This window comes from Medicago truncatula, chromosome 3 (genome assembly GCF_003473485.1).
Source record: "Medicago truncatula cultivar Jemalong A17 chromosome 3, MtrunA17r5.0-ANR, whole genome shotgun sequence".
Classification (NCBI taxonomy): Eukaryota; Viridiplantae; Streptophyta; class Magnoliopsida; order Fabales; family Fabaceae; genus Medicago; species Medicago truncatula.
The window spans coordinates 1,712,019-1,737,826 of record NC_053044.1 but is presented as its reverse complement, the minus strand read 5'-3'; the positions used below and the strand labels follow the sequence as shown (position 1 = coordinate 1,737,826).

The 25,808-nt window shown below is 32.3% G+C and overlaps 2 protein-coding genes and 1 pseudogene across 2 annotated transcripts; 2 read left to right on the top strand and 1 right to left on the bottom strand.

Moving 5' to 3' along the window:
- Nucleotides 1-9,446: 9,446 nt before the first annotated feature.
- Nucleotides 9,447-11,347, bottom strand: LOC11415232 (serine/threonine-protein kinase BRI1-like 2; annotated as a pseudogene).
- An 860-nt stretch (nucleotides 11,348-12,207) lies between these two features.
- Nucleotides 12,208-13,034, top strand: LOC11422394 (21 kDa protein). Its single transcript, XM_003598191.4, has one exon. It carries the CDS (start codon nucleotides 12,288-12,290, stop codon nucleotides 12,849-12,851), a length of 564 nt encoding a protein of 187 aa, XP_003598239.1. The 5' UTR covers nucleotides 12,208-12,287; the 3' UTR covers nucleotides 12,852-13,034.
- Nucleotides 13,035-22,172: 9,138 nt separating this feature from the next.
- Nucleotides 22,173-22,976, top strand: LOC11420312 (21 kDa protein). Its single transcript, XM_003598190.4, has one exon. The coding sequence runs from the start codon at nucleotides 22,254-22,256 to the stop codon at nucleotides 22,812-22,814; it is 561 nt and encodes a 186-aa protein (XP_003598238.1). The 5' UTR covers nucleotides 22,173-22,253; the 3' UTR covers nucleotides 22,815-22,976.
- Nucleotides 22,977-25,808: the final 2,832 nt, after the last annotated feature.

Sequence of the window (25,808 nt, the reverse complement as noted above, 5' to 3'; positions counted from 1 at the left end):
GTTAGTCTAAGTTTAGTTTAGGTCAAATGCATCTAAAGGTCCTTTAAGTTTTTCATTTTTCTCAAAGTCGTCCTTTAAGTTTCAAAAGTTTCAAACAAGTCCTTTTAATTTTTGAATCGTTTCAAACAAGTCCTATTGTAGATAGCATAGTTGGTAATTGCTTCCTTGAACTCATCTTTGGTACCAAATCTGACTCCTAACACCCACTTAAAATTAGTCATCTTTTTAGGCATGACAAATGGTGGATAATGATCTTTGTTGCTATCATCTATATCATCACCATCATCCTCTAAAAGGACTTGTTTGAAACGATTCAAAAACTAAAAGGATTTGTTTGGGACTTTTGAAACTTAAATGACGACTTTGGGAAAAACGAAAAACTTAAAGGACCTTTAGATGCATTTGACCCTTAATTTATTTTCATTTGAGGTTTTTTTTTTAAGGAATTTCAAAATTTATTTACTAGGCATAAGTCGGATTAAAATGTTGTTTATATATAATCTCATATATGTGGTTGTTTTTATAAATAACACGGCATCTCATCATTTGCCGTAATTATACAAGTGATTTATAATATTGAGCTTTGTAAAAAAATATAATCTCATATATATGGTGGTTTTTATAAATAACATGGCATCTCATCACTCGTCGTAATTATACAAGTGATTTATAATATTGAGCTTTGTAAAAAAAAAAAAAAAACGAATATTTTAATTACAAATCAAACCATAACAATGTCCATCTTCTTCATTTAGACCCATCTCCCTAATACTTCCTGGTCCTCCTCCTATCCTTGAAAAGATTTACAGTTAAATAAGTTTTGATCCTATAAAACTTTGATGTTAATTCCTCAAACAATTTTCAGCAAGTTTTGGTCTCGAATGTTTTCCATTGTGATTATTGATCCTTGCTTTTAAGAAAACTCATGTGTCTCTTTTAAAATTTTCAATTATTTTATACACTCATTTTTAGTACACTATACGATTCTCTTTTGCAAAAGTTTAAATATTTTTAAAAAATGATGAATTAAGTTTTAAAATTTTCGATGTTTACTTCATATTTTGTTTAAAAATTATCAATTTTTGTGGAAAATATTTTATAATATTCTAAACATTTTGGTTAAAATTCATTTAAAAATATGAAGGTTACACATGAGATAACTTAAAAAAACATCGAAAATTGAAACGGAAAATATTTTGAGAATCAAAACATGCTGAATTATTTTTAGAGGAACTAATAACAAATTTTGAGATATTAATAGAAAACAAAAACTTGCAGTGATGCTATTTTAACCATCAATCACAATATCCACATAGCGTGCCACGATTTCACTGAATCTTCAACAACAAATTTTTAGTCAAAACTCAAAAATTCTCCTCCTTGACTCTAAATTTGCGGTGATGCCATTTTAACCATCAATCACCTTGCTCCTTAACCTTGCCTTGAACTATTCCTCAAGACAAAACCAATCAAGTCCAAATCCTCACTTGGACCTTGATCTACACACCGACCTCCACTTGTATGTAACCACCATCGGTAGTCCCACAAGCTTCCAAGTTTTACTTTTTCTCCTTGCATCCAACTACACTTTGTAGTCCCACAAGCTTTCACCTTTACCTCTACAAACCTCGGAATACCTTTCACACTTTTGAAGATCTCTTCACTCTGCTACACTAGGATTTTTAGGTAGTTCCACAAGTCTAAACCATAACCTCTTTAGCTCTCTTGAGTGATCAAATCCTTCATCTTGAAGATTCACTTGCCTCTAATTACCCTTGGTCTCTTTAGGAAATCCCACAAATCGTGCTAAACAATTTTCAAACCCCAGAATGTCTTATGTTCTCTTGAAGAATTCCTTGTTGAGGCAAAATCCCTAATTAATTTTAAAGATAATAAACCAATATGATTAAAGAATTAATGGACTTTGATTAATTCCTTGGTATTTAACTTGTGCTCTTGAGTGTTTTACTAAGACAGGAACAAGGTTTGAATCATACCAAGAATCAAGAAATCAAAGGACATTTGAATTCATGATCTAACACTGAGGTCAGAAAGTTAGATCAGAATGTTGCTCGAAGATCAGAATGTTCAGAAGCAACCAAGTTCAGAAGCAACCTAGTTCAGAAGGTTGTTCAGAAGCAACAAGTTCAGAAGCAACCTAGTTCAGAAGGTTGTTCTTATACAAGCCAAGAATCGCAAGAACTGTGATCAAGGTCATGCAAGGCACATGTGACATGAATATATGTCCAGGAAAGTACATTTGCATGGATCAATCAAGCAATAAAGGCATATACAAGAGTTATGTCAAAGAAGGCATTCAATGTTCATTTAAGACTATGAACATTGATGTACTAGGAATATTTCACAAAGGAATATCATCCTAGATGTTATCATCACTGCTCTTCATTATTGTTTCACTATTAGGATTTGATTACATCAAATGATAGTCTTACAAATCATCCTAAGTGAAACAGATGGAACATTCTGATGATCAGAATGTTCAAGCTCAGCTCATGCTTACTTTATGAACAGTATAGTAGGTGAAAAGCAAAAAGCAAAAGCAAAGCAAATCTGTCATCTTCAACAAGAGATAGACACGTCTGAGAGTTGGTACTGAACAAGGACAACACAATCTCTCAAAGCATGGGCATGAAGATGCAGAATCCCACTAAATCCTCCTGCACCGGTTCCAAGACAAAATCTGGGAAAGGAACATTCTGATGTATGAAGAAAAGTCCATACATTGGTTATTGTCCAGAAATTCATATGAAAAGCATATGCATAGCCCAGAACTTCATGTGTTCATTCATACATGATGAACCCAGATGAAGAACATGATGAACCCAGATGAAGATCATCATGAACACAACAACATTCTGATGTTCATCAGAGATCAGAATGTTTGCCCAGAATTTCAAGTTAAAGCTTGTGGGACCCAGGACACATGGCATAACACCATTGGACACCCTACAACGGCTATATGAGCCCAAAGACTCTATAAATAGAGGGCTTGGCCTTAGCAAAACTTGCACCATTGCAAAGCATACAAGAAAACAACTCTGATTTTGTTTGAAGCTTTTGCAAACTGAAATTGATCAATCTCTAAGTCTTTCATCAACTTAGTGCAAATCAATACTCTTGTTATCTGTAGGATAACCTCTTCTTCTTCTTCTTCCACTGTTTGTTTTACAAACATCCAACTTCCATACAAATTGTAACAAAGTCTCATCTAGCTTTTAGAGGTCCTAAAGTGTTAGGTTGAGCAAAGGTTGTAAAAGTCTAAGTGGTTAACTTAGCAAGAAGGTGCAAGCCTGCCGAGGCTTAGAGAATACAAGATTGTAATTGTTCAGGTGAACAAGATTGTAAGGTGCAGGACTTGAGAGGTTATCTCAAGCATCTTAGTGGAAACTCTCACAGGATTGTGGGGAGTGGACTAGCCCACATTGGGTGAACCACTATAACTCTTTGTGTGTTCTTTCTTTCTTCTCTATACTCTTTTATTTACAGTATACACAACACACACTTACACTTATACTTTAGTAAACAATTTTGTTTATGAACTTCAGAACATTCTGAAGTCAGAAAGTTAACATAATTCCAAGTAAACAACTTGAGAATCATTTTTAAGTTTCAGGATAATTTTTAAAGGGTCACAATTCAAACCCCCCCTTCCTTGTGACTATTTTATCTACTTCATTCCCTTGCTCATAACTAGAGCATAACACCCAACATATCCAAAGTCGTACCATTCAATGTGTACATTATGTCTTTCACATTGCAACTCCACCTATAATGTTGAAAATAAGTATTGTTACCTCCACCTTTCCAAACTCAAATTGACCTTTGGAAACACACACATCACATCCACAATATCATCATCATGACCTCCTTTCTTAACACTTTATCTTCTTTGATTGTGCTAGGTTTCTCAACATCACCGTCTTACCCTTCAATGCTTCCATACACTTCCGTTAATCATGTTTTATTCCATCTCCAAGATGTAACCATGGTGCTCACTTGACAAACTTCTCATCTTTATCCACGGTGGATGCCAATTATTGTGAATTCGGTAACTCTAAATCTCACATCAATGAAATTTAGATGTGTGGGACAAACATCAATGACAACCAATAACCAACATAACTACAACCAACAATAGTAGATCTAGATCTAATCTAGAAACCTAGTGTAAAATAAAACCACAATCGAACCAAAAAAATAAACAAGATAAAGAGAGTAGAGAAAGAGAACAACACCAAATAGATGTGTACCAAATCGGTCTAACAATGATCTACTATGGGGAAGAGAGATCTCTCCACTTCACTATAAATGAGTTCTTTACAAAGAGATTAAAAACGATACAAGAAATTAGCATCAATAAGCTCTCGAAGAACGAACTTAATTTCTACCATTTTCTCAATCTATTTCCATGAACAAGAGACTCGATGACTTCACTGATACAAGGTGTTTCCCAACTCTAGATTCTAACCCCAAAAGATAACCAACCCTTAGCCTTTGATTTTCTAAGGATCTTCTCTTTTGGTCTCACAAGACTCACCAAAGTTGCTCATAAATGATTATCCACTCATGTGTTTTCCAACCCCATGAATCTCTTCCCAAAATGCACCAACCCTTTCCGAAAAACCTTCTCTTTTGGTTCTCCAAGATTCACATTTGAAACATTTGAATCTCACCCAAAGACCCTCAACCTTTAGTTTCTAAGTTCCATAAATTTCTCTCATTTGATTTCCATGAGATTCTTAATCTCAATCAACAAATGGGTCAATGAGTGCTTAAATAGTATCTCAAATTCAGTTCAATCGTGCCACGATGTGTTTCCATCGTGCCACAATTTCACATTTGTACACCGTACAATCTGAACGTTATCCTTAAATTGTGTCATAATGCCTTCCTTTCGTGCCACAACATTTTCAGTGGCTCGCTTCAAACTTCACAACACAAATTGTGCCACGATCTCCAAACAACGTGCCACGATCTCCCTAAAACTTCAATATCAAATTTAAAGTCAAAACTCAACAAAACTATTTTACCAAGAGGTGAATTAAATATATACTTTTATCTTTTTGGCACTTAAAATTTCATATTTTATTGAAATATTCTAATTTTATTTGGTTAGATTCTTATAATATTCTACACATTTTTTTTTCTTTCAAAAACTCATTAAAAATCTGAAAGATACAACATATGGCCTAAGTTAAAATTAAAGATCAAAAGTGGATGAAAAACTATTGAAGGAGTAATAGTTGAAGAAATTTTTTAACATAACTAAAACAAAAAATTTAAATATTTAATTCTAAAAATTATAATAGATTTTTTATTTTTATTTTAAAAAAAACCCGACAATTGAAAAAAGCAGGATGTCCTATTAAATTATTCCAAAACACACCGCACATGTATGGCACATCTTAGGGGCAATTATAAACTAGCTTTCACATGCATGGGTAGGAATTTCAAATCCATAATAACGAAAAGGGACCCTTCAATTGGAAATGGAAAATGGTCTTTACTGGCATTGGCCTCTTTGTCTCTTCATCTTTGTATGGGAACTTAATGCCATGCTGCATAATGAGGAGAGAGTTGAGAAATTAGTCACCCCACGCATAAACATATCAAAGAAATTTGTTGTATGTGGGACCTTGGGAAATTCATTGGCTTCTTAGTTAGACATTAGTTTCTTTGAAGGATTTGGTTAGGCATTAGTTGGCATGTCCTAAATGTGAAATGGTCTTATGCAAATTGGTATATTTGGCAAAATACATTTGTGATGAATTATTGTGATCAATAGAAAATATATGATAGAAAATTTGAGTATTTTAGTTAATAGTTGTGAAGTTATTATTTTCTCCTTCTTCATGTTAGTTTGATAAGATATTCTTAAATATCTTTTATTCCTTTTCTTGAAATTTTGAGCCTAGTTCATTCTTATAAAACCGATTTATAAGGTGAGTGTCTCACCTTTATAAACTCTCATCAAGAGTAATATCGATATGATGTGAGACTTAGGTTTTTCCTAATACACCCTCACACCCATCACTGTTAGGCTTGGTACGTGTATATAAATAGTTGGTGGCCCGATCAATAGACTTTGATTTTATCTTTGAAATCATGCTTAGGTATAACACAACCTCACAAAACCGGCTTGTGGGGTGATGATTACACCCACTTATAAACACATGTTTAGGCCATCTTTTATCCGATGACGCAAACCTGATAGCAAGTGGCTCAATAGATCTTAACGGAGCTTTGATAACATTTTAGAAAAGGTGGTTGGATCTAACACAACTCTACAAAGCTGATTTTGTGAGATTGTTTTTGGTTCAACCACAATTTTAAAGATGATATCAGAGCCGATTTTGTGTGTTTATGTTAGACCCAACCACCATATTTAAAACCTTCAACTTTTATCTCCAATCAATTGGACTCTCCAATCTCCTTCAATATTTGGGATTTTATGTGTGTTTATTGATCTAATTTTTAGTGTTGGTTTTGATTAACACTAAAATACCTTTGTATATATTCCCTCATGCTGCTTTCAATCGATCCAAAATCAGAAGAGCCAACATCCCGAATCATTGAAAAAGACCCATAACAAACTCCAATATGCTATAAAATTGGAACAGAGCCATTTTCAAAATCATTGCGTCCACACTTCCTTGAACGTGGTAATAGGAATAAGCTGTTAATAAAACTTTTTATAATAATAATGCGTTTCAAACTATACATTTTGTACCATAGTGGAGGAAGTTATTTTAGCAACTATACATAATAGTATAATTTTCAGGATAGCAAGTCGGCAAAATGATCAACTCCGTACATTGTCAATAAGTTCTAAGCACTTGTACTTGATAGGTGTGAAAACTTATTGCTAGGGTTTGGTCTGAATCCAAAAAATCATTTTATTTTATTCAAAGGTTGAAACATATTGCTCAACTTATTTTGGATATATTAATTTCTTAAAAGGATATAATTAAGCCTAATACAATTAAATGTAATTTAGATTATATAAATTATTAAATGACAAAATGACATTTCAGTTATGTTGGCACATCAAAATCAGGACATATTAATTGTAGCACATCAATAATTTATTTATTTTTTAAGAAACAAAAATGAATTATATTATTATGAACAACGAAATTGTTGAAGCACAAGGCGTGCCATAACAATCACAGAAAGAGCAACATCCTGTCAAATTACAACAAAGTCAATCGATGCCCATACATAAAAGCGGACTCGACCACCAATTACGTGTACCAAAATTAAAGGCCACATCAATAAATTTATTAAAGGATCTTGTTAACGAGTGTTTCCGGAGCATTCTTTAAGGATTCAAAAAGAATAAATTAATTTATAAAAAAGTCAAATATTTTGATTTTCATTACACATGTTTTCATAAAAAATGATTATTTAAATGTCTTAAAAGTACTCCAGAGACACTCGTTAATATTTCCCTTTATTAAAATAGATAAAACAAAATAGTTTTTCTAAGAGACTTTTATTAATACTTGATACAGCTTCAACTCTTTACATTTTAACACTTCAATTTTGATAGATTCTTTAAATAATTTATTCATCAATAAGAGAATTATAAAAATACATGTCGTATATTATACTGAAAAAATAATAATTAAATCAAATAAATTGATGTGCCATGGTCCAGCTTCTAGACAAGTCCAAATTTGTGGTTATCACAAGAAAAGGATTGTTTATCACATGGCTGCAGTCACAACAGGATCAAGTGTGAAAATGATTTTTGAAGTACTGTCGACCAGGTACTCCATTTATTTATTTATTTTGAGGGGAAGGTAGCTCCATTTATTTTATTACTAACTCTAATATAAGTTTCATTTATTAATATGCCTACTAAGTATAAGAATCTCTGCATGTCCAAAAATAAAAACTAGGCTTAAAAAAGTAAAAGATTTAGTCCTTGTAATTTTTTTGTTGCGAGACAAACCCTGTATTTACCGAACATTTTGGATCTAATCCTTGCCGTCCAATTCCGTGAAAAAAAAAACGATGAGCTGGCTAACAGAGCAATATGTGGCACTTCGTGAGTTGGCACCTGTGAAGCCCCGATACTTCAAAATGGATAACGTACCGTATCCACTGCATATCCTGCACCGATACCTGCCCGATACTTCCCGATACGTATCCGGAGAGTATCCAAATATTAAATTTTATTTTTAAAAAAAATAATTATCCGATACATCCCGATACGCACGGATACTTGTGTTTTTTTATATTATTTTGATTTCTGTTTTTTTTTTTATGTAAAAAATAAGAATAAAAACATTATATTACTATAATATATATACATTTCCTTTATCTTTCTTTGGTGCCAGTACGACCCACACCACACCACCCAACCAATTGCATCTTTCCCTTTCTAAGAAATTAGGGTTCCAACTTTTTCTTCCAAAGTGATCGCCGTCCACTTTGGCCACCGTCGAACTATCCAAAAGTTTGCTTTAAAGCTTCCAGTGCAACCTTGTTCTTTGTGCAACCTTTTTCTTCCTCCTGTTGTGAGAGAAATTTGAGTACTTTCTCTTTTATCCATTCTTTGAAAAGAAACAAAATGGATCCAAAAAGGGTAGAAGATTTGGTTTATGTGCATATTAATCTTCGACTATTGTCAAGGAAAGAATGTGGATATAAGAAAGGACAATCAAGAATGTGGGACATTAGAGGAGATGCGCATGAACCGCTTGATGGTGTTGGAATTGAGTTAGCAGAGTTGTCTTTGGATGAACCGGATTTGGAAGTTGATCTGTATCTTGATGATGGGAATGGAGGAGAGGAGATGTAAACGTCAGTTACTTGTTAGTGTTAACTCTTAGTACTGATGTGTTCTTTTTTTGGATATAGTGATTCTTTTTTGGATCGATATAGTATATCACTAACAGGTTCATTTTGAATATAGTGTAGCATTGATGTATAACACTGATGGTGCTCTTTTTGGTATATATTGCGTATGTAATTGACTAATGACCACTCTCTTAATCGTCAATATTATATTTATATTAATGTGCTACGAGCCTGGTTTCTTGTGTTTGTTAATATACTTGCATAATAAAAAAATGGTTATAATTATATAGTACATTTAATTATATAATTTTTTTTATTAACGTATCCCAGCCGTATCGTATCTTGATTTTTGAAATTTTACCGTATCGACGTATCGGTGCAGTATCGTATCCGTATCGTATCTCGTATCCGGACTTCACAGGTTGGCACTAGTTGATGACTGGGGTTAGTATAGGGACTAAAACCAAAAAAGCAAATTAACATAGGGACTAATTTAAAAAAACGTAATCATCAATTTTTAAATTTTAAAAACCAGGTTTTCCTTCTTCTTCCTCTCTCTGTTCTTTCCTTCTTCTTCCCCTATTTGTTCTTACTTTAATTGCTTCATTCTTCTTCCCCTATTTGTTCTTTCTTTAATTGCTTGCGCCCAAAAACTCAAACCCTATTTCCTTCAACAATGTCTTCTCATTCCATTTCTCATTCATCATAAAATGAGTTGCCTATAAGTGTCAATTACTTCTTTCAGTTCTGCTTCATTTGTTCCTCCTTGAGTCTCCAAAAGCAAATCAGTGTTAATTACTTCCATTTCTTTCCCTTCGCGCATCTTAATCTTAGCCTATCCAACAAAGTTTGTGTCACCAAAATCCTCCTTATCACCAGGCCTTTTCCCATTAAGAAGTTCCAACATTACAACACCAAATGAATAAACATCACCCTTTGCAGTGCACCTAAAACTTTGGTAATACTCTAGTGGAACATATCCAGGTGTTCCTGCTAGTGTGCTTACACTGAGATGTGTATCAAGTGCACTTATTAGTCTTGTCATTCCGAAATCCAAGACTCTTGACTCCATTTCATTAGCAAGTAATACATTGCTTGACTTCATGTCTTAGTGTATGATGTGAGTGATGCAATTATGATGCAGAAAAAAAAGTCCTTTAGCAGCACCTCTTGCAATCTTCTTCCTTTCTTCCCATGTTAAAATTCATCGATCACATGTCTTTTATTCTTCTGTGGAGTATCTCTTCTAGGCTTCCATATTCCATGTATTCATAAACAAGTAACCTCTCTTCTCCTACTTTGCAGTATCCCAATAAAGGGACAAGCTTTTTATGCTTGATTTTTTCTAAGGTTTCCATCTCAACCATGAATTCTCTACCACCTTGGCAACTCAGTCGAATGAGCTTCTTTATCACGACACATGTTCCGTTTTTGAGTGTGGCCTTAGACACTTCACCAAAACCAACACAACCAATGAGGCTTGCTGCTGAGAAGCCATTGGTTGCTTCAATCAACTATGAGAATTTAAGTTTTCTCAATTACCTCTGAAATGTTGCAACATTAATGCTTAATGACTCTTTCTCTTTATCAATTTTTTATGTTGTAGCAGCATGGCAAGCGAATTGGAGATGAACATCCTCATAATTTTTCTGCAACCACGTATTGGCAACTCATTTGATGATAATTGACAAATGGAATGAGAAGACATTGTTCAATGAAATGAGTTTTTGGTGTTAGAGCGCAAAGCTATGGGAGGGTGGGAATGGCAGAAATGAAGAAGAGAGAAAGAACATAGTGAGGAAGAAGGTGGAAATAATATGTTTTAAAATTCAAATTTTGATGATTACGTTTTTTATTTTCGTCCCTATGTAAATTTGCGTTTTTGGTTTTAGTCCCTCTAATAACCAATTGTCAACTCATCATATGCCACATATTGGTCCGTTAACCAGCGAAGCGTTTTTTTGACGGAAACGGACGGCAGGGACGAATGTCAAAATGTTAAGTAAATATAGGAGTTGTTTCGCAACAAAAAAAGATACAGGGACTAAAACCAAAAATGTGTGTACTTACCATGACGTTTTTCTTATTTAAGCCTAAAAACTAATATTCTATACATTAATACAAAAGTTTTTTTTTTTGAGAGATACATTAATACAAAAGTTATTTAGTATACAAAATTTACATATATTATTAGTTATACTAACAATTTTAAATTAGGATGTAGAAGTAATGAATTTTTGACTAAAGCAAAATAATTTTGTTCCTCTCAGAAAAAACTTAGATTAAAAAAAGGAGGAGAAGTATTGCTAAAAAAATCACTAATCCGTATCATCAATCTAACCAAATCTGATTTTGTCAAGTCGGTTGATGAGAAGAACACTTTGATTTAAAACAAATAAAAAAGTAGCAATGACAAAAGAAAGGTACAAGTTGCACATGTGCCTACTCAGAAGACAGAAATTCAGAAAACATTACCGCGTGTCACTGCATGAGTTGCCAAAGATAATGGCATTCCCATTTTTTTTCTTCACGAAACCCAATAATTTTGCTAGATTTCTGCTACGTGGGCCCTCACTGACTAAGACCGTTTTATCTATTCATTTTTGGACTATAATCCAAATTCATCAATTATCGGATCAAGTAAAGAAAAATGATACTCCTTCCCCTAAAATAAAAATAAAAATGATACTCCTGTTTAAATATAAATAAAATTAATTTTTTAATTCATTTATTTAATGATTAACCACATATATTATTAAGTGAATGAATCTAAAAAGTCAATTTTATTTATATTTAAAAACGAAGAGAGTATTTGAAAGGTTGTTTTTTGAGAATTTTCGTAAGAATATTCTCTCTTATATTTATTTTGTACATTTATACACTCGTGAGTAAAAAGGAGAAAACTTACTTACAATAAAAATCAATGAAATTATTGTTGATTTCTTCAATCATAGATAGATCGACAAATTTGTTATTGGGTCTTGTTAATGAATATTTTTAGGACATTCTTTAAGGATATTGAATAAAAAAGTTATTCTAATACATTTATTTAAAAAATTAAATATTTTAAATTTTAATTCATTAAATACATATATTTTCATTAAAACTTACTACTTTAAACTTTTAATGATGGTCGTCGAGACTCTCATCAGCATTTTCCTTTTTTTTAAGTGAAAAAAATTAACATTTGTTAATATCTGCTTTACCTTTACATGAGAAAGAGAGACCGACTTGGAGTGTAAATAAAGTGTTCCTACACTAAATTAATGTTTTTGGTTTTTCATAATCAAATGATGATACCCCACCACATGATATAGTTGTGTGAACTATTGACTAACACGCCAAACCCTCATATCTATATCTCTATATAATACGTAGATTCATATTCTCATTCTCACAAGTCACAACCAACCACAAAACAAAATCTTGTGTTTTCCTCTAAACCCTCAAAATCAAACATGGCAACAAAGTTTACCCTTGTTTTCCTTTTCTTGACTCTCCTCTCTATTGCAACTTCAACACCAACAAACTTCATCAAATCCTCATGTAGCACAACATCATACCCAACACTTTGTGTTGAATCTCTCTCTGTCTATGCAACAACAATCCAACAAGACCCTCATCAATTGGTCCAAACAGCTTTATCACTTAGCCTGAACAAAACTCAATCCACTAAAGGCTTTGTTACAAAGTGCAAAAGTTTCAAAGGTCTTAAACCAAGAGAATATGCTGCTCTTCATGATTGTGTTGAAGAAATCACTGATAGTGTTGATAGGCTTAGCCGTTCACTAAAAGAGCTTAAACTTTGCAAGATCCAAGGTGAGGATTTCAGTTGGCATATAAGCAATGTTGAGACATGGGTTAGCTCAGCTTTGACTGATGAAAGCACTTGTAGTGATGGATTTGGTGGAAAAGCACTTGATGGAAGAATGAAAGCCTCTATTAGATCAAGAATGGTTAATGTTGCTCAAGTTACTAGTAATGCTCTTTCACTTATTAATCAATATGCTACTAAGCACTAGAGAGAAATTGAACACTAGGAATCAAAGTTTTTTCTTTTGAGATTGTTAAGAAACACTTAATTGTGGTTCCTTTTTTGTTTTATGTGATTTGGTGTGTGTAATGTGTAATTACATCTATATATATATTGAATATGGAACTTTGTGATAGTTTTGAATTGTGAAATAGTGTTTACTATTTATGTATGATTTTCTTGTTTGCACCTTTGCTGTTACTACTCATCTTAATTTCTGAATCCATGGATGTAATATTAGGAATCCTAATATTAGTTTAACAATTATGTGTGGCTTGGTTTGTAATGAACCGAACCAACTCGACAATAGTTCAGAATTCGATTCAACAATTATCTTGTTGAACTTGGTTCATGAACCAAATGAGTTGAACTTAAGCTGAAAATTTTGTATGTTAAATAAATAAGCTGAACTTGAGTTGTATATAGTTCGACTCGATTGATTTATGGGTTGGTTCGACAGCGTGTCTATATATATATATATGGAAGTGGAAGAGTATTTTGAATGAATGGTAAAACCAAGAATGTTGTAAAATACTTCTCTAGTTTAAGCTTTCAAACTAACATTTTAATACTGTCCCACATCGGCCATTTTAAAGCAACATGGAGGAACATCAGCTATAAAATAACCAAAGCATTTGTTTAAGATTTTAAGGAGCAATTTTGTTTAAAATTTTAATAATTGCTTTTTAAAAAATTTAAAAGGTAAAAAATTTGATGTGAGAAAAATAATCAAGCAATCAATATCAACGTGGGAACAATTATAAACACAAGAAAAAATTAGAAAACATCGAGAGAAAAGAAAGAGAGAATACACAAAATTTGTTTACCCAGTTCGGTCTAATACTGACCTAGTCTGGTGGAGAGAGCAGCCATCCGTTCCAAAAGTAACTTTACAAAAGACATATCAAAGGGTTACACGAATAAGTCTCCCGTCTATTTCTACCCAAAGTCCCAATCTCTTCCCGTGATCAAGAGACTCAATCCTAATAGTGTTTCCCATGGTGAATCAATCCTAACCCTAGTGTTTGTTGCCAAGAGCAAACTATATACAAACACTAGTTTTCTTGTTAACTTCTAAACCCTTATTTTCAGACTCTCTACATCAAGGTTTACTTTTGATACAAGTTCTATATTTATAGTAAAAGTATCCCTCAAAAAACTAGAACAAATCTAAGCCCGAAAATACATTTCTGTTTTATTTTCTGGTGGCAAAATCGGGCCCTGATTTTTCTCTTCAGCCACCGATTTTCCACGTAAAGAAAAGGCTGAAAAACACCGTCAAAACCAGGCCCCGATTTCTCCATTCGGCCACTGATTTTGACAAATTTAAAACTCCAATTTTGATTCACTTTCACAAAAATATCATATACAGTTGCAAGTTTCTTCTTAATGCTTGGTATCTTGATGATGAGACTATTGTAAAGGATTTAGAGGAGGTGGCCAAAGCACTAGACATTATTTGGAGGTCCGGACCAAGATTGGGCTTTGAATGGAATAATCGATAGTCGACGATCTTTTAACCTTCATGTGATGGTAATAAGTATCGTGGGTTGTCGTTCCTTTAGGACATGTTGTTGTGGGAGAATTTGCTCAAAGAGGATGTTAGTTTAGATAAAGGTTTTATCGAGGAGTTCACCATAAAGACATTGTGGTTAGTGGTGGTTTTATATGTAGGGATCTTTAATGGAGGTTGACTTCTTTATCTATGGTTGGTGAGTTAGGAATGTACTTGCCAGTAGAGGCTTTGGATAAGTGGTAAGGACTCTGATTTTGACAATGCCTTAGACTGTCTTTGTGGTACAATTCCTGATTTTGACTATAGCCGTTTTACTAGCGTAACACTTCATTTTCAGAAGAACTTAAACTAATTTTTCTCAAGTGCGGAAAAATTTATAAGAACTTTTATTTAGTTCACATAAAAATTTAAATAAAATTTAAAAAATTAATCATGCATTACAATGTATATTTGAAGTAACTATTGGCTTCAAAATGTTTAACAACATGACCAAGAATTTCAGATCAACAACTTTTAGAATATAATGTTGCGTAGTTAATTTAGTTACTACTCCCTCCGTCCCAAATTATATGTCGCTTTAGGGAAAAATATTTGTCCTAAATTATACGTCGCTTTACAATACCAATGCAACATTAATGTTACTTTTCCTATTATAACCTTAGCTATTTATTACTCTCTTTTCTTTCAATTCTTTCATTTATCTTTCCCATATTATTTATTAAGGACAATTTTGTAAAACAACTCATAATATCTCTTTTCCACACAATATTAATTGTATTTCTTAATATGTGTGAAATGCCCAAAACTAGGGGTGTAAGTGGGCCGGTTTAGGTTGGGTTTGGCCAAATCCAAAACCCAAACCATATAAGGTACTCCGGTTTGGGTGAGATAAAATGTCCATCCGTTAAACTATTGGGCCGGTTTGGGTAAACCCACTAATTTCCGGGTTGGATTGGGTTGGGTAGTGGGTTACCCGAATTAATTTTTGCTTCTTTTTTTTTGTAGTATTAAACCAAATGACAAGTCATCATAATTTTTTCATAAAAATAACTCAAAAATTTAAAGACATTGCATAACATAAAATTGCATTAGAATAAAAATACTCAAAGAGTGCATCATCTTAAATTAGCTAAAGTCTTGGCAAAAGAAAACAACAAATGTTCAAGAGACAAATTGCAACAACCAAGTCAAAATAAACCAAAATCATGTCTCATCAAATACAAAAAAGAGCCCAAAACATAACAAGAAACGAGTCTTGATGTCATCATTAACATTCCCCACAATTCAAAAGAGTCCTGACTTCATCGTTTATATTCTCCATCTCCACCAAACTGTGATAATAAAAATTAAAGCATTAGTTCATAGACTACCAATTTGGAGTTCAAAAGTATGCATGTCATAAATACTACATAAGTGATAATTATGTCATAGATTGGAGTTCAAAAGTATGCAGCAAGAAACATATACATTTATCCATTGTGAAAATCTCAGCACTACATTACATAATAATGAGCAAGAAAAATCTGAAATGTTAATGAAAAATTAAGACAAACATGTGTAATCCCAATTCAAAAGATCACTCAATATAACCCAAGTTGCTAAACCTGCCAGGACATCATGACAGTGACAAACAACCTTCATTAATATGTAAGTCAGGCTCTAATTGAAGGCACATAAGAAAAACACATAGTAGTAGTATGCAACTAAAAAACGTAAACTTCATCAACAACAGGAAATAGACTACCCCATCAACAACAGGAACACCAATCACACAAGACAAAATTAGTATAAACATGAAACAATGGTATTAGATTTTTACCTAGTTACTCGTCAAGGGATTCAGCTGCAAACTCCTCGAGACCATTCAAATATGACATTTCTAATGACATAAAAAAATAAACAATGTAAGAATAAAACTAAAAGATAAAATAAAAAGATAAAAGCTAAGAAACAATTAATACCTGTTTCAAATTCCAGCACATCAAATGCTTTACTTTCATCTAAAACAGACCTTGTGACAGGCTTGATCCAATTTTGAGTACAGATCAAAGCCTCAACTGTTTCAGCTTTCAAAGAACTACGGTATGGATCAATAACACGACCTCCAGTGCTAAAGGCAGACTCAGAAGAAACAGTAGATATCGGAATCGATAATATATCCCTAGCTATGAGAGAAAGAACAATGTACTTTGTGCTCTTACTTTTCCACCATTTCAAATGTTCAAATCCTTCATAATCATCTTCAACCTCATCTTCTAAGTATCTTACCAACTCACTTGAGTTATGTTCACTTTGCCTTCTTTTAACCCTTCTTCGGTGCAAAGCATCCATATCCACATTACCTCCAACACCGAAAGTAACAACATCACTTTGCATTGTATTAGTGGAGCTAGAGGAGGAATCACTAGAAACAAAACCAATAGGCTGCACTGACTTGTAATAATCAAACAATTTGCCTATGAGTTCATGCAGTTTAGCAATTATCATTTTAGCCTTTTCCACCCCATACATCCAACCAAAACAAAAATCAAGATACTCCATCTTGTACCTAGGATCAAGATAAACAGCTACAAACAACAGATAATTGATATTCTCATCACTCCAATACTTTTCAAATTTAGCTTTCATAGTCAATGCCATGTTTTTCAACACAACATCTTCACCTTGAATCCATGATGACAGTGCAGTATGAATCTTCACCAACTTTCTAAAGAAACAGTTAGCACTTATATGTAAAGAAGAGGAAAAAGTTAGGGTAGCATCATAAAATATCTTCAGAAAATTGATAAACACACGGGCACGGTTCCAATCATACACAGTTGGAGTTCCTCCTACGACCTCAAGTTCAGACACATATGAAGGATCTTCACCCTCCAAGCGGTTGAATGCCTCTTCATATTTAGAAGCTACCTCCAACATTAAATATGTGGTATTCCATCTTGTTGCTACATCAATTACTACCTTTTGTGAGCTAGAAATGTTTGCATCTTTCACACACACTTTAAACAATGCCAATCTAGAAGGAGATGACTTAACATGCTTGCAAGCAGCCCTGATCTTAGAAATGGATGAATCTATAAGAGATAATCCATCAAAAACAATCAAATTCAAGATATGGGCACAACACCGCAGATGCATATACTCCCCTTTAAGCAAGGTATTTCCATTCCAAGCACTCATATTTCTAGTCAAATAAGATAGAGCAACATTATTAGAGCTAGCATTATCTACTGTAACTGTGCACAGTTTAGTAATTCCCCAATCTTTCAAGCATTTTTCTAAGGCTTTACCTATGGTGTCACCCCTATGGTTAGCAATTAACCCAAAGCCTAAAATCTTTTTTTGTAATTCCCACCCTTCATCAATGAAATGACCTGTCACACACATGTAATTCATGTTCTGAATTGAGGTCCACGTATCAGTGGTCAATGACACCATTTGCTGGTTGAGAGACAACAAAGATCTTAAGATCACTTTTTCTTCCTTATATAATTCCATACAATCTTTAGCAACAGTGACACGACTAGGAATTTTCAAACGAGGTTGAGCACGACTCATAAAACCTTTAAATCCAACACCTTCAACATGTTTAAAGGGAAGTTCATCAATGATAATCATCTTAGCAAGCTCCATTCTACACTCTAATTGATTAAATTCAACAAGCTTAAAAGAGACATTACTATCACCCTCTACTTGCTTCCCAAGTACAAGGGTTTTTTGTGCCTTGTCAATTACCCTGTTTGGATTCTTGGGGCATTTCTTATAGTGTTTATTGAGATTTGTGGTTCCATGTGTATTACCTTCAGCAGCATACGTCATATTACAGTAAATACACTTTGCCCTTTTACCGTCTGGTACAAAATGATCCCAAGCACGAGAACGCTTACGATTTTTTCCGACGTCACCTGCCGCTTCACCTTGTAAGTCATGATCAGAATCAACATCAATTGGATTTTCCACAGCATTTGTAGGAACATCATCAACATCCATGTTCTCCTGCATTAACAATCATGTACAACAGTATTAAAATAAAAGAGAATCGAAAAATCAAACTATTAAAGTATTTTTCAATTCTAACTTATAAGTAGATACTATAAATAAACATTAAAAAATATTGATATGAAGTAGACATTTCATCAAGCACCTTTTGTGCAAACTAAAAAAAGAAATGAACATGAGTTAGATATGGTACTGTCAATTTAGCCACAAGAAGCAAGCTTACTTTGATGATGCAAAACAACTATGGATTAAGAAAAATGGTATGCTGGAACGAGAAATTATTGTTATGCAATGTGTGAAATGAATCTTTCATAAATAGTATGTTATTGCTGGAACGAATGAGTTTGATTTTGGTAGATGGGTTTACTGGTTGGTTAATGTTGGTCTCTTTATATATTGAATTGAACATTGAATTGAAAATTGGCAAAATGAAATATGTATCGGTGAACACTATTTGGAAACTGAACTTATGAAATTGGAATGTGTATAGTATCAATGCTCCTTGAGAAGAAAAAAAAATTTCAGTATTAACGTTTGAGAAAAATTGGAATATATGTATTGATTGCTCATCTTCCGGGTTAAAATGGGTTTTTGGGTTTGGGTCCGGTTTTACCCGGAACCCATTTTATTTTATGGGTATATCAATTTTTAAAACCACATTCACCCATTTACCCGGCCCAACCCATTTTTTTGGTTTTCTTTGGGTGGGTTTGACCGGGTTTTCCGGATTAACCCAACCCATGTACACCCCTATCCAAAACGTCATATAATTTGGGACGGAGGGAGTAGTTGTTAATCTTGAGAAAGTAGGATCCCTATGTTAACTAGGATGATTGTGTTAAAAATCCCTTTGACCACTTGTTCTCCATAAAGCTATTCAAAGATGTAACATTCTGCTGCATGCAAACTTCTATTTTAACTAAGTTTATAACTATGGTAATATAATATATTATTTATTAAAAATTAATTCTACGGAATAACAATTATCAATTATCTTTGAAACATATGAAATAATAATAAAATAGATTAAATTAAACTAATATGTAGAGTTAAAAGAGTTAAAAAGGAAAAAAGTAATAGCTTAATGTAATATATCATACTTATAAAAATTAGAAATAGACATTAAAATACATGTATGTGATTCGGTTTAGTTTGATTCTGTTTTGAAAAATAAATCTAAATTCTGATCTAATATGAATGATTTTTATAAAATATACAAACATATCTAATAATATTTGATTTTGTACTGTTTTCAATTTTTTGATTATTTTACGGATTTAATTTGGATTAGTTTGTATTTGAATAAATAAATGATATTTGAACAACCATTTTATAATAATTTTTATACAACTTTATCTCTCATATTTACATAGATTTTTCACTTTCTCTCTACATTATTTTAGTTTTTGGTTCAATAACTATATTTCTTTATATATTTTGATAATCCTACGTGTTGTCCCATAAAATAGTTGTTCAAATAACACTTCATAATTGATATATCTTGCTTTGGGTAAAGCCTCTTTTGTTCATCAAAAGTAAAGTAATACTATTAATTTAACGAAAGCTGATTTATATCGTACTATGCTAATGTCGGTTGAAAATAATACAAGGGACCATGTCGCTGCATGATTTGCGAGTGTTAAAATAATTTTGCCAAGTGGGTCATCACAGAACAGGATATTTTATTTTTTAATTTATTTTGGATAATAATCCAAACCCATCAATCATCTCGTTAAAAAGCATAGAACTTAATTACAAATCTATTGTATTATTTGGGATTTTTCGATCACATTAAGATATATGTGTGGACAACTTTGTTATACGTCGGCCCCAAAAAACAAAAAAAAAAAACTGTTATACGTCGACAACTTTGTTTTTCAGTGCAAACAAATCATTGTTAAATTCTAAGATTTGCATGAGAAAGAGACGTTCGTTTATTAGATTTTGAGTTTAAATGAAAAATGGTAGAACAGTTGTGTTTTATCATGAACTTCATCCCAAACTCAATCCCAACCCCAAAAATTCATCAAGAACTTCATCACAAACCCAAAATCAGAAAATGGGAAAATTATAGGGTTTTAGATTTTTCCCCTTTCTTCCTCTTTTTCGATGTAGACATCAGATGTTCAATTCATCCTCAATCATGTGTTTCTATAATTTTTATTTCGATTTCGATTTCAACCTCTTTGTACTTCATCCTCTTTTTCGATTTCGACCAACACTGTATTTCGTCCCACACAGTGTCTCCATAATTTGGATTTGGATGAATTTGCGAACAAAAGAATTTTAATTTGAAGAAGATGAATTTCGTTTTCTAAAATTTTGATTTGAAGAAAGATTAATCGATGAATATGATTGAATGGAAGGTGAAGAAGAAGAGGAATGCAGAAGAGATCTGCGAATAAGAAGAGGAGGGTGAAGTAGAAGGGATATGTTGTTTTTAATAAATTATTAAAATAAACTTTTTTTATTTCATAAATATATTTTCTGATTTTTTCTAAATGTTTTTAAGTAGTTGAAATAAAATAATTGCCATTTGTATGCCATATGTACTTGATTGTACAATCATCATCTGCCATCTAGATAAAAATGTGCTAAATAAGCTGAAAAGTGGAGCCAACGACTTTTTTAAAAAATAGAGAATTTTGCAGGAATGATTTTAATTTTTTGTTTTTACTAGGGACTAAAATTCAAACTCGCTATATTTATCGGAACTAAAAGCATATTATAGCCTTAATTATTTGATTGCCCATACCATGTTTGTGATAACAGAACATAGCGCCAACAGTTTCCGTGATAGTGTGCCTATCCTCATCAATCAATAAAAAAATATTGAGACATTTTTATACTCTAAAGAAATTAAGTTTTGCAACTTGAAAGTTTATCTCAATTCGTTTTGTTAAGGTAAATTCGACTCGAAAACTCGTACGAGTTTATCTAAAATGAAAATTATGTAAAATTTATTATATGCATGAAATATATAACCTAATATAATATTGTAAATAGGTCAATAATGTAAAATATGACATACTTACAAAGGTAAATTATAACAAACTATCATTATAAAATATTATGCTTAACTTAGCATCAAAATACAAAAATTAACGCACAAAATCATAAGTTTCATAAGTCTCTAAGCCATCCACAAAAGCAAGTTTACAAGTGTCTAAAGTTGTTAATAAAACTATTCAAAATCTCCGACATCACAATCTCCGACATTGGAATCGATTTTGAGAAGAAAGTTAGGATCAAAGTTTGGAGAACGATGATGAAGGAGAAGAGAAGAGCAAAATTTTGTTGTATGTTTTTGAGAAGAAAAAAAGAAGTGTCGCGCGATCATAACATTGTGATATTGGGTTGCCCTATAAAAATGAATTGAATTTTAATTGAAAACTGTCCCAAAACAAACAAAAAAATTGTGTTTTTAAAAGGTAAACTCGCAAACTTGGACGAGTTTATCCGATTTTATCGATTTTAAACCATGTTAACTTGGTGAAATTCGATCAACTTTCTAATTTACCAAAAAATGAGTTTACGTTTAAATTTACACAATTTTAATACTTAAAAACGTAAAGTCAAACGAGTTTACGTTTAAACACACGATTTGCAAAAGTACTCTATTATTTTCCTTGTTATAAAACAAAAGTAATATTTCTCTAAAAAAAAAGAAAGTAATATATTGACCCTACCACATAGAGTTAGGCATATGTTATGGTAAGTTAGGCATATGACATGGTATGTGAACTATATTGACTCACATTCCCATCCCTCATCTATATCTATATAATATCTCGATCCATATTCTCATTCTCACAAGTCATATAACTAACCACAACAAAATCTAGTGTTTTTCTCTCTAACTAAATCTCAACCACCATGGCAACAAATGTCCTTCTTTTCCTTCTCTTAACTCTCCTCTCTATTGCAACTTCAACACCAACAAACTTCATCAAATCCTCATGTAGCACAACATCATACCCAACACTTTGTGTTGAATCTCTCTCTGTCTATGCAACAACAATCCAACAAGACCCTCATCAATTGGTCCAAACAGCTTTATCACTTAGCCTAAACAAAACTCAATCCACAAAAGGCTTTGTTACAAAGTGCAAAAAGTTTAAAGGTCTTAAACCAAGAGAATATGCTGCTCTTCATGATTGTGTTGAAGAAATTACTGATAGTGTTGATAGGCTTAGCCGTTCACTTAAGGAGCTTAAACTTTGCAAGATCAATGGTCAAGATTTCAATTGGCATATAAGTAATGTTCAAACATGGGTTAGCTCATCTATGACTGATGCAAGTACTTGTAGTGATGGCTTTGGTGGAAAAGCACTTGATGGAAGAATGAAAACCTCTATTAGATCAAGAATGGTTAATCTTGCTCAGGTTACTAGTAATGCTCTTTCACTCATTAATCAATATGGTACTAATCACTAGGGAGAGATTAAACACTAGGAGTTGAAGTTTTTGCTTTTAAGGTTGTTGAGAAACACTTAATGTGGTTCTTTTTTGTTTTGTTTTCTTTATTGTGATGTGTGTAATGTGTAATTACATCTATATATAGAATAAGAATCTTTGTGATGCTTTTTAAATGTGAAATAGAGTTACTATTTTTATATCATGATTTTCTTTTTTGTACTCATCTTAATTTTTGGATCTAGGGATGTATTGTTCCTAACCTAACTTTATTTAACATACTATATGTGAAATTGGAAGGTTGAAGTTTTATTTTCTTTATTCAATTTTAATGTTGTGAAATTTATACATTGATGGATTTAGAATATAAAATATATTACTTGCAATAAATTTTTTGTAGCTTAAAAAAGATGGTCAATTTAATACGCAATTTTTTTTTTATCAAATCTTAAGACACAAGTTTTATGGTAGTCAATGTGTAATTGGAGAATCAAACTCTGATAGCGGTTGTGATACTAGGTTGGTCCTTGGTGGCTTCAACTATTTAATTAGAAAACTATAGTTAATGGTTCTGATTATATGGAAATAAAAATTAGGATATTTAATTTACATATTACCGCACACAATTCTGATACCCAAGAACATTTGAATGAGATAGAAAGAGATATCTTTCAATTTAATCATAGGTTCTGGTACAAATCAAATCCTAAAAATATAACAGTATTAAATCTCTTAAGGAAAAATTATATCACCTATTATAAACCTATCTAACTCGAAGAATTAATTTTCACAGTTATTTGCAGAAAATATTCGACTCACACAACAAAAACACACACTTCTTCTCTTATCTCTTTCCTCATAGAGTTCTCTCTCCGTCACCATAAATAGGGGCAATATGGTTGTTGAATATATAAAAAAATATTGTTTGCAAACATCAAACTGCCAACCATAATATATGTTTGGATCCAGACAAATTTCATTTCAACATCAAACACACCTAAGAAAATTCAATATAACATTGGAAGAAAACACACCAATGAGTAATGAATGACACACCCATAAAATTAAAAGTTAGGGTATTTATTTTTTTCACAAAATAAATTATAAACGTATTTTGAATACTTTGCAACTGTACTTTTTCTTTGTTTTCGCTATTCGTTTCATTCTCAATGTAAGGTACCGTATGTGGAGGGATTTTTTTCCACCTCAAAAATATGTGACCTCTTGATGCGGTTGAAATTGAGATTGTCTACCAAAGGGTCCATCAACAGCAAGAATAACTAAATTTCATGAAAAGAATAATTTGCTTATCCTGATTTATAGGGGAAAAAGCTTCATTTTCACAAAATGCTTCAATGACAAAATTTCCTTAGGGCTCTTGTAGATCTTTAACATGTGGAATTTTTTAACCTGTTTAGTTTGTTAAAATACGACCTATGGTCGTTGGAATTGAAGCTAGACATTGTCGGCTCTTAATGTAAAGAAAAAAGAAAGTGAAAGTTGAAGGTTTTGCAATGATGAACACTTGTTTGGGTAGCGATCTCATGCATAGAGTTGAAAGTGTTCATGTTAGATCAAGCTTTGATCAATATGTGTAACATAAGTGCTTTTCAGAATAAGCTGGTTTAAGCAAGATGAGAAAATAACAAACAAACTTGTAAGACTGACAGAGAAGAGAATGGAGAGAGTTTGCTTGTAATTGTGAATCTCATTAAGAATTGAATGTACACCTTACAAAGACTTTCATAGGCAAATATAACACTTGTTTGTAGCACAAGCTATCTAACTAACAAACTAACTAAGAAGTTTTGTAACAAAATTCTAACTAACTTGCTACATGGCAGTTATGGATTAAATCTTAACGCTCGCCCTTAATTCATAACTGCTGAATGTTGAGAAACACCAAGTTTCTTCCTAAAAACTCAAATCTATCAAATTTTAATGCCTTATTGAATTCTTAGCAAATTAATGTAACAAAACATTTGCCTCAAAAACACCAAGTTACTAATCACACTGATTGAATAGCAAATGTTTGGCCAGCTGTTGCAAAGATATCTCAATGATCCAATCATTTGTCTGAACTCTGTTGAATCCACTTTCTCTTATTCATTGCATTCATCTAACTTTTAGTTAGTCTCTGATGGATTTGAGATTGAATTACAACTTTCCATATTAAATTTCTCTAGCAATTCACCAATATACTTTTGCTATAATATATATATTTTACTAAAACTAAATATGTAAAACAATTTGTATCCTAAATTGGACTTAAGACTCAAATTGTGCGGATCCATGCGCAGTTTGCATGAAAATCTGATGGCCAAAGAGAGGACCAATTTGAGTTTGATAGTGTATAGTGCCTTCAATATAATATTTGGAGGGTCAGTTGATGAATTTTCCATGAATGATGGTTTTGATGAAGTCTAAATTGGGGGTGATAGATCTTAAAATTTGTGGTTGAGCCTAAATCAACACCATAAAAGCGAAGTGTGATGTGATGATTGTTATCACTTATAATCATTTATTTAGGCAATCACGAATCAAATGTGAGACTCTTCAACACATCCCTCAAACTCAACATCAATGGATTTGGTGCATAAATATAAATGGTGGGTGATTTGATAATGGAAATCTGATAGCAAATAGAACAATAGATCGTGGAGGTGGCTTTGAGGTCTAGTGTTTGTTAATAAATGTGACCGGAAGAAGTAGTTTGTTTTGATTTTATTTAGAATTGAAGTAGTATAATTTAAGCTAAATTACATCAGAGGTCCTTTAAAGTATTTAATTGCAATAAATTGATCTTTTAAGTTTTTTTATACCACTTAGATCCATTATGTTAATTAATTGTAACAATTTAAATTATTTTAGATCTTAAAAATATAAGTTATTTGAGAATTAAAAATTATAATTAAATAACTTAAAGGGCTTAAAGGAAAAATATCTTTAAAGCTATAAGACCCTTATCACTGAGCTAGCCTTTTAAATATTTAAATAAAAGGAAAATATTTTGAA

Bases quoted from the DNA above. Each gene is read 5' to 3' on its own strand.
- LOC11420312 (XM_003598190.4), top strand. From the start codon at position 22,254: ATGGCAACAAATGTCCTTCTTTTCCTTCTCTTAACTCTCCTCTCTATT.
- LOC11422394 (XM_003598191.4), top strand. From the start codon at position 12,288: ATGGCAACAAAGTTTACCCTTGTTTTCCTTTTCTTGACTCTCCTCTCT.